General features: G+C 40.5%; 1 protein-coding gene across 1 annotated transcript; it reads right to left on the bottom strand.

The window, feature by feature from the left end:
- Positions 1-289: 289 nt before the first annotated feature.
- thbs2a (thrombospondin 2a) lies at positions 290-16,888 on the bottom strand. Its single transcript, XM_034551898.1, has 22 exons — positions 16,822-16,888; positions 15,967-16,520; positions 15,437-15,521; positions 12,891-13,090; positions 11,528-11,668; positions 11,349-11,442; positions 10,816-10,986; positions 9,872-10,048; positions 9,366-9,539; positions 8,612-8,739; positions 8,364-8,516; positions 6,923-7,141; positions 6,712-6,819; positions 6,465-6,624; positions 6,229-6,347; positions 5,906-6,140; positions 4,147-4,374; positions 3,758-4,029; positions 3,582-3,679; positions 3,204-3,343; positions 2,352-2,382; positions 290-2,005 (listed from the first exon to the last, which is right to left on the bottom strand). The coding sequence occupies exons 1-22, from the start codon at positions 16,886-16,888 to the stop codon at positions 2,002-2,004; spliced, it is 3,558 nt and encodes a 1,185-aa protein (XP_034407789.1). The 3' UTR covers positions 290-2,001.
- Between the last annotated feature and the right edge of the window lie 1,900 nt (positions 16,889-18,788).

Genomic DNA, 18,788 nt, shown 5'->3' with positions numbered 1-18,788 from the left:
GTAACATTTGCTAAACACTACAGAGACCAGCTGTTTAACAAGATTATTAAACTTTTTACATTTTAAAAATAGAAAAAAAGAAACTAAAAGGTTTACATCGTCAGTTTAGTTTGGGTCTGAGAGCCAAATACAAAATAAGGAAGTCAGAAAGTATTCTGAGCCTGCAACACAAATCCTGGATTTGGTCTTTTTATGGCAATTGTTGACATAACAAATACAAATGAACCGTATCCATAATAATGTATCAAGCTCGTATATCATACTGTTCATGTTGGTTGAACAGCATTATTTCAATATGACAGTATTATTTTTGGGATAACTTTCAGTCCACATGTATATAATCAACAAAATGATATACAAGAGATTTATTTATGAAACAGAACAATCTTACACGAATGCTTGTAGAAAATGTAAATCCAACAACACTAGTATAAAAAAAATTAACATTTTGTGCATTGAAAACCCTCAAGAAAATTAACAAGATGGAAACCAAACACGGAAGAACACGGCTGCGATACAGACTAACGGCAACACGGTGTACTGTAATACGTCCTCGATCCACACTATGCAGCCACAGTCACACTTTGTTTTTAGACACCGTCATCTGATTCCATTTTAATCAACACTGAAGTTTCACAGCATCCATAAGTGATACCTGTGACTAACATCTGAATGAAAAAGTAATTTGTATAAAATATCTTTTACAGTATTTGATCTTCACGACTCCATCACAAACAATGACTGCCTTCTAAACCTCAGACTCTGCTGTTGATGTAAAATGTACTTGTGCTTGATACACAACATTAGATCTATTAGGAATCAGCCACTTAAACTACAATTAAATGTATTTAACTACCTTTACTTACCTTGTGTTAAAACCTTGATATATCCTTTTTTGTTGTTGTTGATGCATTGCAGATAAAAAGTGTTTCAATATCATGTAAGGAAAGCGTGTTTGCTACCGTGACAGTAGCCCAATTTGCAGCCAATTTTTGTGACGGACCATTCATAAGCTCCTCATAAAGTATCACAATGAACATTTTTCCACGTGTTCCAAAGTGATATATCACTTTGAGGGCAGCGAGGCCCTGTCAGGACAGCAAAGAAAATAAACAGTGGCTTTTTGTAACATACACATACTACCAGAACTAACTTCCTCTGGCAGCTGCTATCACATACATAAACATGTGCTCTATTTATGTGTGATTTGAAAGCAGCTGATGTTTATCCTCTCCAAAGCTTTACGCTACAGTTTGTGTAATATTTAAAAGTTAAGGATATGCATGTCAACATTAAAAATATTGCATTACTATAATGTGTTTATCTTGATGTTTTTGATATACAATTATGCGCTTTGTCAGTGTAAACAAATAAATAATTATGTACAAACTCAAGCAAAAAATGCAAACAAACAAAACAAGCAGAGCATAAATAATTTACAAAAATGAATTATAATACAGACTTAGTATAAACATCTTTGGCATTTACTTAAATGGCTTATTTAACTCGTTCTCCATTTTTAAAAAAACACACATTCATGATGAAAATAATGAGGAGAAATAGCAATGAAATAGACAGCTAAATGATTATGCTTCGGTTACAGTTCGATTGTCAGACACTGTATGATAAGCCACGAATGAGCATCTTAATCCCAAATCCTAAATTAATAAAGATAAAAAACGACCGGTAGGAAAGCATACAGCATGTAAGTGGTTGTACAATGAATCCTTTAAAAATGTAGGTACACTAGGTATAATTAGGTAATCTGCTTTAACAAAAAAAAAGAAAAGTTAATTGTTTTCATTACCACCTCGAGAAATGTAAAAGTCAACAGGAAAACTGAAATCGCCCGTGGTTTCCTTTCCATCGGATGGATCAAGGCAAAGCGTGGAGAAGTATGGAAATCCTCATTTACTTTGAAATGGATTCAGTGATGACGTGACGTTTAGAGATTCTTGTCTTTTGCCCTCTGATGTTTTTTTTCTATCAGACTTGATTCAGTTATCTGTGGAAAAATTGAAAAAACAGCTTCCATTACCGCCACATTTGTAATCAAAACAAAGACACTCGACGAGATTCACACAATCAAAGTGCCAAAGTGCAGCAACAACATTTGTACTGTGTGCGTCAGAAACAAGCGTGTCTACAGTGTCTGGCTGTGATTGTGAGAAGGCTGCAGGCTCATTTCCACTGTTTAGCACTCAACAGGAGATCAGAAGTCCTTGGGCCAACACAAGGTCTTTAACAATGCATCTGGGGCATTGCACACGGCAAAGCTGACAAGCAGAAACATTGCATGACAATCTTTTTTGCTTCAAACAACACGGAACACACAACACTCTTATTGTTACCTGATGAACACAGTTGGAAACTCCGGCTTATCTGAGGTTTGAAAAAGATGTTGAAGGTTTAAAGACTTTACCCACATAATTCAAAGATGGAAATGTTTTTTTCACTCTTGCTGATCTATGTCATATATGGATTATATACATTCCCACATTACATACACATACACGTCAATCCCAATCCTAAACGTCTATATGTACAATTGCTTACATTTATGTGTAATGGTAAATTTTCTTCATCGCAGTTGCACTGCATTTATTTCAAGCACTTGACAATATTTATATTTAAAGAGTTACGTAACTGGAAATGTTTGTATGTACAGTATGTCTGCATAAATGAGTAAAATAGTTAACCTCTGCCGCAGAGAGATTGGACCTAGCTTCCCAACCCCATAAAATAGTGTAGAATGTCCTGTAATCCATAATTTACTCATACACCAGCTCAAACTCTATGGAATTAATTGAGTCGTGAACAGAGGGCAAATGTGGATATTACAGTGTGAATCCTTCCATGCTATTAATTATGAATAATATTGATCTGACTGTTGAAACAAAAACATTTAGTGCATTTTGTCTTGGATTTGGTTGCAGTATCCTACAGTTTCATATAAACAAATGTATTCTACATATTCCAAACAAGATCTTTACATGAACTATTTTCACGTCACTCTTGGTATATGAGGTATCCCGTAACGCAAGTATCCCGTAATGTCTTAACTGTCCCATGTGGTGGTCAAAGTTTCTGTTTTCTAAACTCAAATCATGCATGCACACACTTAAACACACTTCATTATTTGTATAACAACACAGACACATTTAATGTTCTAACTTCATAGTAATCAAAGTGTGTGTACTAACCTCTGCATTCATACTTGAGGTCGGAGAAGAACACCAGCTCTTGTGAAAAGACAAACAAGCCTAACCTTCCTCCGGCAAACGTCTTGTCATAAACTGGTCCTGAGTCGGCCATGATTTGTTTACCTTCATAGACCACAACCCTGAGAATTACAGGACATACATGAACTTCTTAGTGTGTTGAGACTAAGATGCTTATTACTAAGGTACAGTTTCACTATCTGTCACTACACCAACTACAGAACAATTGCAGGAGAGAAATATGAGTGGTTTTATAAAATAACCAAAATAATGTAGCTCTTTGGAGTACTGCAATCAAAGTGTCCTGTCATTGAGACAGAAAAACAAGGTGTTCCTGTTATGGCAAGCTTCATTTATTACCTTATAAAACCAGTCTTCGGTCTGTGGATGAGATGCCACCTGTATGCTGTGTAATCCTTCCAACCAATGTTTTTGGGGTCATGCCACAGAGTTCGCACCTATGTGAAATAGTTAACAACACTTAATACTGCTTCAGTCTTTAAAACAGATCAAATAGCATTTCAATTGCAGCCCACCTGTCCAGCAGTGTTGCCCGTGTGCCACAAGGCATTCCTGAGGTTTTCTCCAGTGCCAGTAGTCGAATTGACGACTTTGAGGGACACGCCAGAGATGCCGAAGGCCTTGGAGGGCTTGTCCTCCCAGTAAGTCTGTGTGATCTGCTTCCACATCACTACATAAAAGCGCCCACTCGACTGGTAGCCGAACACAAAGCCTGCATAGTCATCATCTCTGTCCGTGTTCACGTACATCGTTCCACTGAAGTCCACAGCGTTGAACTCATCAAAACCTGTGATGGTGTGAAAGAAAGGTCATGCTAAATCTCAGGGCTCTGTGCAATCAAATGGAGTTTCAAATTAATTTGAAACAGTTGTTCCAGAGTAAACTAACAACTTGTGTTACTCACCTACTGCAAGGCCTGGGTCAGAATTGGCAGTCTGAACCAGCTCTTTGCCCTGGTGTCGGACCACCCAGTTGGGATCAATTTGAGTGGTCCCCTTTGGATCCAAGTGGACCATCTGGAACTTCCTGAAGTCTGTGACACTGATGCCATTGTTCTCCGGACACACATCAAGAATATCTGGGATATTGTCATTGTCAAAGTCATCTTTGCAGGCATCCCCTCTTCCATCGCCTGTGAAAAAATTAAATAAATTACATTGGTTTGATCTTATTTAAAACAGATCATTTTAGCTACATTTTTCCGTAGATTGAAAACATCTCGATGGCAGCTATTATGAGAACCACAATAAAAAACTCTCACTGGAGTGAGTACTGAGGAGCTCTTCCAAGATAATATAAAACAAGTATGGGGAAAATAGAAGTTCCTCCCAGGAAATTGGCTTTACTATATTCGCCAAGTCTACTAAGGCAAAACAGCCTTTTCATGCTATGACAACTTCCACTGATACTTGTAACCATCTGAAGCCTGAAGTCTATTAAAGCCCGACTGCAAGCCAGGAGCTCACAGTGGAACGGACGCCAGTGGCTAATGATGGCCCCTGCGTGGAAGTAGCTTGCTGCTTTATTTTCATCATCTTTGTTATTGCACAGGGGGCTAAAATGATCCTATCAAATAATTACTATCTGACGAGCTGTGAAAGCCTCAATGTCCAGGGCCTCCCTCCTTGATGGTCTGTTTCCAGTTGCAGACAGCTGTACAGACAACCCTACTTAAATTGAGTACTGTGGATTAATCACGAGCAAAGCCTGAAGGTAATAAAAACTTCACAGCCGGGCGTGTGCCCTCCTGGGCGGCTAACTGAAGTCATGCAGAATGACATCACTCGTGCCAACCCAGCCGTTGACTTTTTCCACAGCCACCATATTTCACACCTGCTGCAGTAGAGCTAATTGCTGACTGTGAAAACATGTGGGAGACAGTAAACTGAAGCTAAATGTGAACATCACGGAATAATGAGTACAAAGTCTGATTGCATGGAGTCCATGGCAGAGGCTGTAAACTATTGCAATGACATTAAATATAGATGATCAATCCCAGTTACAGTCTCAATAGGTCTCTCAATGTGAGCCGGCAGCTGTCATAAACTGGTCATGTGAGAATAATGGTGGTACTGAACTAATGGTAATTCAATGGTAAATTATTAATTAATGTTGAGTATATTTTGTCAACTGCTGTTTCCAATGTGAAAAATGAACTCTTAATCTCAGATTTCTTCTAACTAAAGTTCTTACTGGGTAACCAATCTGCTGCGGAACATGATACAGTCAAAAGCTCCAACGTTTACTCTCAATATGTCATACTGTATCTAAAATGTTGTTTTTGTGTATTTTATATTTTGACCAAAGACCAAAACTACATATTACACATTCATAACATAGTAACACATGTGTTGGTTATCTATAAACATTGCATTAGAAATTGGCAATAAAAAGGTTATAGCTGCATCTAACACGTCTTATAGCACACAGCCCAATGATACTAGTGCAACTTTGTAACTTTGTTCTAAGAATGTTCAGCTACCGTTGAAAGCAAATGTAAATACAAACTAGTAATTTGTAATTTTCTGCATCACTGCAATAAACTAAGTATACCACTGGACAAATCTGCAAAACATAAAAAGCTGGATTTACACATGGATCAAAAGTACATGGCACACACCACACCCTGCAACCTTTTAACCTTTTAAATGATTCATTCTCACCATCAGAGTCAATCTGGTCTGCATTGGGTGTCAGCCTGCAGTTGTCCTTGTCGTCAGGGATACCATCATCATCATCATCATAGTCACATGCGTCTCCTTTGCCATCCTTGTCATGGTCGACCTGGTTGGCGTTGGCCACATAGGGACAGTTGTCCAGGTTGTTCTGATGGCCGTCTTCATCAATGTCCTGGTTATTGTCACACTGATCTCCAACCAGGTCATTGTCTACGTCGGTCTGTTGGATAAATACAGACAGAGCTTAACCCTTCCTGTACCTGCACCATGCACTGGAATGTGTCATGAAATGCATTGTGATTTGTCACCTGGTCAGGGTTGTGCAACAATGGACAGTTGTCACAATGGTCACCAACTCCATCCATGTCAGTGTCCTGCTGATCAGTGTTGTACACATAGGGGCAGTTGTCGCTCTCATTCATAATGTCTGAGGGAAAAGGGCAGATAATTACATTTTCTTGAGAATTTAATGTTAAATATAACAGTTTGCTGTCCTAGATGGACTGATTAAAGTAATGAATCTGTTCAGGCTTGACTATTTTACCATCTCCGTCAATGTCCACTGCGCATGCATCCCCTTCTCCGTTGTGGTCGGTGTCTATTTGAGCAGGGTTGTGTTCATAAGGACAGTTGTCACAGCGGTCGCCGACTTCATCCTTGTCAAAGTCAAACTGGCGAGGATTGTAAAGGAGGGCACAGTTGTCCTGTGATAGAAAGTGCAGAGTTGTTAGGGAATTATTTGAGTATCATCAATCTGATCATAGAATTACATGTGTTAAAAACTCTCGTACCCTCTCATCTAGAATCCCATCATTGTCATCATCCTTGTCACAAGCATCTCCTTGGCCGTCCCTGTCAAAGTCTTCTTGTCCAGAGTTGGGAAGGCTTGGGCAATTATCCTGGAATGGTAGTGGGATATTTTTACAGACACAATAGTAATAGTAGCCAATAGTTTAATTATCCCTGCGGATAGGCATAGGGTGACAGACTTTAACAAAATACCTTCTTGCAGTGAAATGTGGCGTTGGCGCCACACACAAGGTTCTGATTGGGCCAACCGTCCAAGTCAGAGTCTTCTCCACAAATGAAGCCGTCTCCTGCGTAACCAGTCCTGCATTCACACTTGTACATAGGGTCACTGAAGTGGCTGATGTAGATACATTCGGCATATTTGTGACAATTGTGGGTCTTGTCCTTGCATGGGTTCTCTGGCTCACACACCTAAAGAGAAAACAGGGCAGGTGGAACTGTATTAGGAGATTCTTTCACATCCAACAACATCCAACATCAAGGGTACTGGATGTGATCTGCCCTTCATCAGTTTTTTTGGATGCTTCTTTTGTTGTTGTCTGCTTCCGATGACATGTTCAAGTTAAGAGTAGTTATCTTACCACTACACCACCCCAAACTAAAGGCTTCTCCAAAATCAAAGTTTATGGGGTATAATTTGAACAAAGCCAAAGTGCAGGGCACTTCTGGATTTTATGAAATCCCACCTAATGCATCATACATCCCACAACAACCCACTGTTTCCTCTTTTGCAGCACACGGTAGTCACAGCTACCACTCATTACCAGAGGATGAACATAACTGCAGTTTGGATGCCACTCCATGAGCTCATAGAGGAGAGAATGACAGTAAGAACAGGCCTTTGATCAAAACTGTGAAATGGAGCCCTCTTATTGCCAGCGATGAGACAATTACCCTTTTCCCAAATCAATTTGTGAAATTGGGGCATCATATCAAAGACAAGCAGCTGCAGAGGCCAGAGAGAAAATGGTCGACGGGGGATGTTATGGAAGGGCCGGTCAGAGTGGCATGGCAAGTTTTTCAGTTTTCCAGGGAGTCTGTGAATCCAGTGATCTCAAGGGAGCAGAAAAATCTGTACTATCAAATAACTAATGTGAAATAAATTACATGTTGTACTACCTGGGACACAGCTACAATTGAGCAGGAGTGGAAATACTGAGCTTTTTTAAAGATATCGAGGGTACAGCCAGATAAATAAAAAAAAAAGGTCAACATTTTTTCACTTGAAGCACTGATCAAATTCAACATCTACCATAAAATAGAGCGTCAGTCTGCCTCTGAGATGTGTAACATATGTCTGTTGTTAAGAGTTGCCCAATTCTCCCCCCTCTACCTCTACTTGCTAATACTGGGTCAAAGTGAGGCATATTCATATATATGGTGGCCTCCCCTCCAACACTGTGTAAACACTCTGACAGCATGAGTATGGCTTAGATATCACCTAAGCTCCTGCTTCCATCATTCATAATTTTGGATCAACCCATTACAACTGTTTTAAAAATTCTAACAGGACGCTAAATTCCCACATGGTATCCTTTTCTTTATTGCTTTTTTGTTCTCATTTAAAAACAGCCCCTGTTCGAATGGCATCCAATCAATGGTCTGTTTGGCAATGTGAGCAACGTTCACTCACCTGTTTGTTGTTCTTAGCAGCCTCCACTCCCATACCGAATGGCTGGGTGCCCTTGTAGCGCTTCGGACAGGGCTGGCAGTGGAAACCTGGATCGGTGTTGACGCAGCGCTGCATTCCACTCACTTTGTAGCAAACATCAGACACCATGTCACACTGGACGAGGGAATGAAAAGTATCAGCAAAATGCAGACAAATAATTACATGAATGAGGTCTGGTTCATGCGCCTAAGAAAAACAGGAACTTTCACCTCATTGATGTCTTCACAATGGGTACCGTTTCCACGGAAACCAGCAGGGCATGGGCCACAATCCCAGGATCCATCTGGAGAGCTGTTGCAATCCACTCCCCCAAAGCATGGGTTAGACAGACATCCATCTGCAAGGGATTCAGATGATTTAGTTACAAACAAGGGAAAATTGATTTAAACATCACTGGATATATATATGGATGTTGTGTCTCCAAATGATTCCACTTCAATCTGTATTGGTATTTATCTGAACTTGATGTTTAAAGATAAAATATTTGACAAAAATAGTTTTCTTTCTTTTGCATGTTAAGATTTGCTTTTAGCGCAAAGAACCACTGAAGATGATGGAAAGATCATTTGTTTTTTATGTCACCATTTTTTATAATCATTTAATTATTCATAACTGTTATCAACATGTGTATTCAAGCATGAGTTTATATATCAGGTTTGATCTATGCTCAATGCATGTTAATTGTGATGCTGGCAAGTTAATTATGTGATGCAGCGGCTAAAAGCCCAAAATATATCTTATCTTATAATAAATGAAAAGTTCACCAACGTCAGTAAAATTAACCCTCTGGGGACCATTAATGTTTGAACACATTTCATTGCAATCTATCTATCTATTTGAGCCTGGAGAAAACTTGTGGACCAACCAACTAACCAACTGACCAACCGGCCGACCGGCATTGCCATCCCTAGAGCTTTGTCGCTTGCATGGATAAGAACACAATGTAGAGTGATTGCCGCTCACCTCTAGGACAGACTTTATTATTACAGCTGTCACTGTCGTTGGCCTCCCCGATGCAACTCTTGCCACCGTACTGAGGTTGAGGGCTGTTGCATACCCGCGCTCGACTTTTGATTCCTCCTCCGCATGTTGCTGAACAGGTTGCCCATGGAGACCAAGGACCCCAACCGCCATCAACTAAAAGAAATGCATAGAGAGATCTTTAAAACTTAATTTTTGACAAAAAGCATTTAATTACATAAATATTTCAACAATTTGTTCCTAACATTTACAGTCTTAAATCTGAAAAGAAGCCAGAGTCAGAAGCCTGGAACTTAATACTAGAAGTGAAAACATACTGAGTTGATTTGAGTCAACATTTCCTGACAGACAGACAGGAGGTCAGTCCAAAACACATGGGGAATGTGGCCTTAGGGAAGCCATGAGGCACAAGAAAAGTATGGTATTCCACATGGATGCTGCTGTAATGGAGATGCTGTTTTTGAGTGTTCCCCTAACAGGGTACTCACTGGGACAGGGTTTGGCAGTGCAGCGCTGAGTTTCTCTCCCATTTCCCTCGCAGTCTTTCCCCCCCAGCTGTGGCACGGGAGCATTGCAGTGTCGTATCCTTGTGATCTGTCCTTCTCCACAGGTCACTGAGCAGGAGGACCACGGCGACCACAAACTCCAACCTCCATCCTGACGAACTGAGAATCAAACATCAAACATATCAGGCCAAAAACACATGTCATGTATTATCCTCTAGCTTTCCACCCAGTCAAATAGTTACAGACATGTATAATTTTCAAAAGCAAAGAAAGATGGCGACCACATTTCCTACAAGTAAACATTATGTGATGCTGGCGACGATTGCTCACTTTCAAAGATGTTCTAAAATGCCTGCGCCAGTATTTATGTCATTGTGGGTAAACTATCCTCCAGTGGTTGGACTGATGCAGTCACTTACTCAAATGCAGTGTAACGTTAGCTGCAAGCAATAACATAGGCTTATCCCACAATTTATCAAACAACCAATTCATCAGTTTCTGCATCCACCTCATATGAAGTATATCTAATGATTAAATTCCTTACTATTTTTATATTTTTGCATGGCAGCAGGTGGTGAGTCATTGTACTGTGGATCACCCTCTCTATTTGTAATTAAATATGACTGGGCACACCCTGAAACCAGACCATGCAATACTGCTTTTCCCTGGGATTCAGCCTCACTCAGATGGATCCATGTTCAACAGATTCATGGAGGCATGAACTCTATCTTTTACACTTTGGGAGATCTCATATTTAACTCAGTTTTTCCACAGCTCCATAATGTACCTCCCTCCCATATGTCATAGTGCTATTTGTTTGATAAGGTTGTGTAGTTGAAGCAATGACAGATTGTTCATCAAGTTAATATGCATTAAGGGGGTTACTACTAAATGGCATTCATTTAAATGAACAAAACAATCCTCACCACGGCTGTCACATTTGCCCAGGCTGCACTTGCGGGTCTGGATGGAAGGCCCGGTGCAGGGGTTGCTAGTTGCATCACATGATCGACCCCTCTGTTGAGTTCCTGTCCCGCAGGTGACAGTGCACTCTGTCCATTCTGACCAGGGGGACCAGCCATCCTCACTGTCTATAGCTGAAAGAAGTAAAAGCACAAAGTCAACATTTTATTCCTTATTTATCCTTGTGTTAAAACAGAATAATAAACTAGCAAAGAAGTTTTTATTCTTTATGTAAGCCTGTTTATCACATGACCTCATCTGAAAAAGCCACAATAGCCACTCTGAATGTCATATTTTGGCCAATAAATATGTGAGTCGCTCACAAAAACAAACTGACTGCAATAGTCCTATGGTATCAAATTTAACAGGAGTGGAAATTTGGTGTTATGGCATATTGAACCATTAATTTAAAATAGCATACATACATAAAACTATGTGTTTTTAATTGTGTTTATTGGCTGGGGGCATTGGATAATTGGAGGTTCCAACTACTTACGTATACACACAGGGCAGCATTCGCCGTCGATAAATGACGGGATGGCACAGGCCACTGGAGGGCATGTAATTTGGTGACAAACAATCTTGGACTCCTGCCATCAATGAATATTAGACATGTATCAGGGTCATTGATATCCACAGTAAATATGTCTATATCTCCATATGATTTGGTACTACCTGGCAGGTACATTTGGTGCAGCTGTCTACAACCCAGTCTTCCTTATCGTCAAACAGGCGGCCATCCTGCCAGCACATGTTTTTCTCTTTAGTGTTCTTCATCCTCCCAAGGGCCTCCTTCATGAGTGTGTTCTCCTCTGTCTTAACATACAAAAACAGACAGATTTGCAGTCAGAAATTAGATCAGTCAGAAATGATTAGGTCACACTCATGATAAAAGATCACTGCATTCCATGAAGCATGTGAAGGTGTACACCTGCTGACAAGCTGATTCTAGTTGGAGAGAACATGTGAGATTAATCCCACCGGGTGGAAAGAAGAATAGTCCACGCTGCTCCAGTACTGTTTCTCACTCAAGTAATAAGAAGTACTTATGTGAATCGCAACAATCCCTCTCTGAGAAACACAACCACCACTATAAGTATTATAATAATGAAGGGCCAAATATTTCCCTGAGGTTTCCGTGAACCTATCTGGCCCCTCTCCAGTTCAGTGAAGCTCTGAGGTGGAAACCTTCATTTCATTATGAGCTTGTTCTTTCAGATTGCCTCATGAGTGTCTCAAGAGAACTTAAGTGGACCTAAAAGTACATCTACACAAAAAAACGTACTGCATTCTATTAACGGAAAGATGTTAATTTAAAAAATGTGATTCTCATGACTTCAAATGGTTAACTACATCTCTGTTTATGCATAATGCTTCCAAGAAAATAGTCCATTGAAAAAGGCTGCTTAGTTATACACATGTAAACTCCAACCCAATTGGAGACCAGGGGATCTCTGGCTGGACAGAATACTGCTAACGGTCCGTGTGTATGAGTGTGTGTACATCCTCCCATTGGAAAAGGGAGGCAGCCGTGTGCAGCACTAGAATCTAAGACACCACTCGGTCTGGAAGAGCCTCAGGGACCCTTCTCATCCCAGACGGGGTTTTTCTTTCCCAAGGTTCATGCCCAGACTCTTATTGCTGGGAGGCTCCCAGAGGAAACACATGGGTTGTTTAAACACAGCCAGACATTAGACTGGACCCCATTTCTGCCAGGGGAACACTTCCTATATCCACATGTAACATGTCATAAAATCTGTCTCACTCACGCTTCCACAGATAGCCGGAGAAACCAGTTCAGCCATCACAGGCGACTCTATAAACAGTCCTGAAGCAACTTACTGTTTGATTTCCGACCAATGTAAGTAACCTAGTAACCTAATTCAAACATTTAACATGCCGGCGGCCACACCGGGGATTGAAGTTCTTCCCTCACATAAAAGCAGATTTTGACAATTGGCCTGAAGAGCACAGCAAACCAGGCAGTAGCTTGTCTCAAACAAACACAATACTTTGCACTGTCACTTCTACTACTTACCACTTTTTGCAAGCCATCAATAAGGTTGCTCACGACAACTCGCAGGCCTTTGAGCTCCTGGAACATGGTGCTGAGTTCCTCGCAGGAGCGCTCACACATATCTGTGGCTGCGTCGTCCGTCTGCTGACCGATAACGTTTGTAGTGATCGAGGGACTCACATCAAAGATTTCTGTGCTCTCGCTCACGATATTGGCATCATCTGGAGGGGCGAAAAAAAGATACATCAGTGTGAATGCGCATGCAAGCAAATGAACCATCGACACTGGTGATGGAGAACACTTTTAAGAGATATGATGATTAAAAGACAAGAACTCTGATCAGGAAACAGAATGATTTCCTGTTTTCCTGGAGCCGGCAAAAAGTTCACGTCAATGCAGTGATTACAATACAATGTTTATTGTGTATAAAAAACAGATCAGTCATTATGTTTGTTTGATTTGATAAATGTAAGTATGAAATGGTAACGTTAAATCTTGCCACCAGAGATGACAGCCGGTTTGGCTGTGGAAGAATGGGAGGGGAAGGTATAGCAGAAAACAGGGTGTTCATAGAGCAATTAGAAACCGCACCTTTGGCATAAATCTCCACAACCTTTTAGATATGTGGATACTTCCAATATTAACTTAACGGACCAGAGTGACCACACATGGATGTACAAGCAGCCAGTGAAGCTTGTGGTCTTGTCCTAACATTGGATCTGTAGCACAGGCACTAAAGATACCCTTGTCTAGATGTCAACACACTAGAGTCCAAAGTGTGGAAAAATCCCTTGAGTCACAGTATTTATTATTCATTAGTAACACTAGAAACCGTTTCCCTTTAGTGCATAATGTGAAATGGAATGCTATCTTAAACCACATAGTTGAATGAAGGGCTAAATGTTTTGTCTTCTTTGCACAATCTGAAAATCTCAAGCAGGAACTCCTGTCTGAGCCCAGAGTAAGTAAGAGTCTGCCAGCTGCGATCTTTATACAACATAGATAGGCAAAAATACAAAACACAGAGCAGGAAAGAGTATAGGGTGGAGTTTGAATTATACCGTATGCAATCGTGAGTATCTATCCTTAACGCTCCCTCAGTTTATTTCCCTAGTTTGTATCTAAAACCAGTAACCGTCATATGATGATGAGCTTATCAATGTATGATGCCAAAAAAAGAAACACACAATATATATATCAAAAGGCCTATGGAATGCCTGTCACTTCGCCAAAGCAAAGCACATATCTGCAACTGGCTTGGATTATGCTATGTAAATCGGTAAAGATTAATAGCAGACTAAAGATACTCTAAATCAAGTAGTTGTCCAAATTGCCCAAGGATGTCCCAGTGTAGTGAGTGATGTGTTTTCTTTCCCTTTCAGTCTGCTGGATTCGTTCAAATCTCAGGGGGGCTTCCCACTGTGTGTGCGTGTGAACACACACAAGCTTGTCTGTAAAAGCATTTAAACATTCTTCTCTCCCCGGTAGACATTCCCTTATATTCTCAAAGCAGATAGAAGAGATAATTAAAGAAAAGCAAAATGCTTGGGTAGTTTTAATACTGCTCATTATTGTCCAACATGACAGTTTTTATGAGCGTGGATTGTGTGGGTGTATGTGTGCCTTTTGGCATTAGAATTGCTACCAGGGAAGAACCTTGACTGATACCATCCAGCATTCAGAAAACTCCCAGGCATCCGTTACATCTGTTAAACAAATAAATTCATCTGGAATTTAACACTTTAACATTTGCTTGTGGCAATGGAAATGTTCAGAAACACCAATGTCACGCACAAAAGAACGCACACCGCAAATAGACACTGTTTCTAGATCTGGTGACCTTTTATCTTTGTTGTAAAGTATGAATCTGGACATATTTACTCCGATATCTGTATCAATTTAGTTGCAGCCACACTTCGTGTGAGCCCTGCAGAGGATCACGAGATACCATTCCTCATGTGAGCAAAGCTTCAGCTGAGAAATGCCACCCAATCAGCCAATTTATGACTTCATTTTGTGTGTGCTTGTGTGTGCAGCTGGAAGTGGAATATCCCAACTCTGCAGTATAGCATTCACTTTCTCTTTTCTTTCCCAAGGCATTATCCAGAGCCCACTGCCAATGGAAATAAATGTAAGCATCTGTATCTCCTTTTGTTCCAACACACTGCTCGACCGTAAGCACATGCATCGACACTGCTGTTTCCGTAAATGTGAAGTTATGGGGGGGGACATCCTGCCACATATCAATTCAGAAAGTTTCCTTACCTCCCACAAAATGGGCTAAATTCCACTGAGAATGCTAAACTGTTTTTGTCTGGAAAGTTGCTGTGGTTGATACTTAGCAATGCACAGTTACCATGCTTTGGAGGATTGCATGTGAAAGAGTTTCCTAATCACATCTGCAAGGTATTGGAACTTTAACAGTTAGCAAATATAATTAGCAAATATAATTTGTTTGGCTTGTGAAAATCACACAAATAAAAATGGTTCCTACTGCTTGAGTATGACCGGTACCTTTGGGAGAATGCTTGTTACTCAAGATAACCACACAAAAACCCACTCCCTACCTTGTTTAGGGACCTCGCAGTCTCTGCTCAGCAGGATGTCTTCCACTGTGGTGTCGAAGATAAAACGCACATTCTGCAGAAGGCCCTGATTGGTAAGAAAATATGTGTCTATTACATACTTTAGCATATTTCATAACATACATCCTTTGTCTATACCCACTTACTCCTATTCAAGCATGTATTAGGAAACAGATACTTTCACTCTTCACCTTGTCACACTCAATTATACACACACGGGGCAATTCAGAGTCTAAATGTGTCCTCTTCACACAGGAAGACCGGGGAAACACTGAGCTACTCTGACTAACTTTAAAGAGGGAGTGGGCTCTTCTCTAATTCTGGAAAATCTTGTTTAGAATAGCTTTTGTAGTTTAGTTAAGACCACATTATCTTGTAAATGATCGGAGGTGACATAATATTGTAGGGCCATTAAACTCACAAATATCACAAAAGGACTGAAGGGGAAAGACTTAAGTTTCCAGATCCTGGTAAATCCTTGTCCTACCCATAATCCATAGTCTCTGTCTTACCCTGAAGTGGTTCTCCCGAATGGATCCCTTTGCAACATACATGCGGCTTCCCTCAGCCTTCAGGTGCTCGTAGAAAGGCTCATCCAGGATGAAGCTGTCAATCAGGCTGCAGCCCACAAACAGGTTTGCATTTTCCCCATGAACATGAAGTGTGATATTCTTCCACTGGGATTCAGACAGATCCACATCCTCAAAGGAAACCACATTTTGAGAGCCGTCCACCCAGTATACCAGGTCCAGAGTGTTGGCCCGTCCATTGGACACAATCTCAAACTGCCGCTGGCCATCAGGGCCCTCCAAACCAATCAGGGTGCCCCGTGAGGTGCGGTCTTGGCGCATGCTGGCCACAAACACAAAGCCCTCATTGTTTTGAATTTGACGTAGTATTTGTTTTAATATGGGGGGGCTCACTGGGGGCAGGTGGTCAAAGCGAATGAAGCGATAAGCGGGGGCATCTGAGTTTTGGCCCCGAAACTGTTTGGCCCCCAGTGTCTTGCGAGTTATGTGAGTGATTTCAAACAAGTCAAATGACGTCTCGTCCTCCTGCTCACCATCTAAAAATCAAACCAGAGGAAGAGCAAATAGACAGTTACTTCAGGGCAAGTCCGTAAGCTCTATTGTTCTTATAATGAAATAGCTATTTTTAAAACAAAGAACAAGGGCAAATGGCAAACAATTAGCAATATTTAGAGGATTTAAAAACTTTACTGGAATGGATTATTGCGCCTGAAGTTAGTGGGGCGTATAGTATTTAGTTGCAATATTAATAATACAAATCTGGTCAATAACCTTTATTGTTATTAATCCATTTTATTATTAGTCAGCATTAGAATCCTTTACAAGTGTTCCACTTACCTTGAGGTAATGCGTGGAGGAAATTACAAGATAAGAGCAGCAAGAAGAGACTTCTCCTCAGTATCATTTCTCCTTTAAAAAAAAAACAGGAATGTTTTTTTCATTAGTTTTTATGTCCCTCTTGTCTTTTTTCGACATCATTGATCCATCTCAAATGTATTCATTTTTTTTCATTTGATCCTCCCTGTGAATAATTCAAATAACGACAGAATAGAACCAACACGTCCAGTTTTTCAGCTACAATACGTGGTGCAACCTCGCACGCAGATTCTGTTTTAATGCCAGTAATCGCGTAATTGCGTTGAAAAGTGTTTTCAGTCATCAGGTAATGAATCACTTAAAGTGCTGAGCTAAACTCCTCTCGTACCGTAAAGCTGTAGCCTTTCTCCACACAGAAAAGTTCACCGGTAAATGGGCAAAGGTGCCGCGTAACTTACCTAGCGAATGCAGTCTTTATTTTTCAAATAAATCAGATATCCGACAACAAGAAAATCAGAAAAAATGAAATCAGAATAAAAAGCAGATGATTAAATGAAGGAGAATTGGTATCTCCTGTACACCTCGTGCGTAAAAAGCGTAAAGTCCACTTTGGTTCACTGCATCCACAGTCTGCAGGACGTTAAGCACAAAAGTGACTGCGGCACCCACGTCCCTCCTCTTATATAGAGAGCCTGTCAATCAAACTATTTTGGGTATGAACCGTTTGCAGCCGGTTGTTAAGAGACGGAGTTATATAATTATCTTTCGATGGCGTAATTTTCATAGCCGTATGGGGGTGGGGGGGGGGGGCGGTGGGGTGGTGGCGTCGTGACGTCTCCTTCTCTCTCTCTCCCCGTGATGCCCACCATCCCCTCCCGATAAAACCCACCTACTGTGTTTGGAGCTTATTCACTTTGGGGAAGAGAGATGGAGGAAATAGTGTGTTTTACACTGGAGGGACAACGTTTTGATAACGTTTAATAGCTCTATCAGCTGTAGGTGCACTTGAGAAATACAACCAAACAGAAGAACAACATATACATTCAGAGATGTGTGATGTTTTAAAACAGAGCTTTACAATAGATACTTTGGATGCTTTCCACTTTGCTGGCAAGCAGCGTCTTGCGCCTGAAGTCTGGTTTTTGCCAAGGCTTCCCTCTGCGGTCGGTGTCAGGGAAAGAAAAGTTGACACAACCTCTCATTGTTGGAGCCCTGTAGAGGGATCATAGCTTTGGCAGTGGGTAGGCCTTCAAGCACCAATAGGATCGTCTCAGGGATGGTTTGCGTCAATTAAATATGTGCATTCCACTTCAATGAAAAAAGGAGAAAAAGAACAGACAGTTTCTTACCAAATGGGGCAATTGCCTATATCAACAACATCATTAGAAACAGTAGTGAACAGTTAGTTAATTACTGACGATGATAAACGCATTCTGCAGTGAACATCAGATTAAAACTGTCAGAGGTGTCAGACTTGCACTCATTAAATGTGGTAGTGCAGCTGTCAGTTGTAATCTCTCAAGATGTTTTTTTAAATCACATTTCTAAAAAATGTTCCTTTTAAGTCAATAATAATCAAAGTTATAATGTGGGTTATGTAGGCAAAACATCTTCAATGGTTGTTTTACTATAAAGCTATTACATACGCATTTAGTATGTATAGCTTTTAGTATAAACTAGCCTGTTACAATGATACAATGAGCATTATTAAAATAATGTAATTACTATCATCATAAAGTCCCCACTAATTTCATTTCTAAAATCTGCTTTCACCCATTACAGAGAACAGTAGTTCTCTGTAATGAGGCTTTACCAGAGTTCTGCACACAAAGTCGACTGTGTGCAGAGTGCAGAGCTACTGTTGGAAGTGGAATCGTCATGTATCCCTGCAAATTCAAATAATATTTATAAATGGGAGGAGAGGAATAAAAGGCAACAAATCCATGTCAGACTTGTTTACACCAAACTGTGCCAGAGAGTCAAGAACA

The sequence above is a fragment of the Cyclopterus lumpus genome, chromosome 15 (genome assembly GCF_009769545.1).
Source record: "Cyclopterus lumpus isolate fCycLum1 chromosome 15, fCycLum1.pri, whole genome shotgun sequence".
In the NCBI taxonomy this organism is placed as follows: Eukaryota; Metazoa; Chordata; class Actinopteri; order Perciformes; family Cyclopteridae; genus Cyclopterus; species Cyclopterus lumpus.
The sequence above is the reverse complement of the archived record's forward strand: the minus strand, read 5'-3'. Positions and strand labels throughout refer to the sequence as shown.

Coding starts and splice junctions, on each gene's coding strand:
- thbs2a (XM_034551898.1), bottom strand. CDS start 16,888: ATGATACTGAGGAGAAGTCTCTTCTTGCTGCTCTTATCTTGTAATTTC. Junction 11,669..12,890: donor TTGATGGCTTGCAAAAAGTG/GTAAGTAGTAGA, acceptor TTGTATGTTAAG/ACAGAGGAGAACACACTCAT. Junction 7,142..8,363: donor CTGCTAAGAACAACAAACAG/GTGAGTGAACGT, acceptor TTTTCTCTTTAG/GTGTGTGAGCCAGAGAACCC.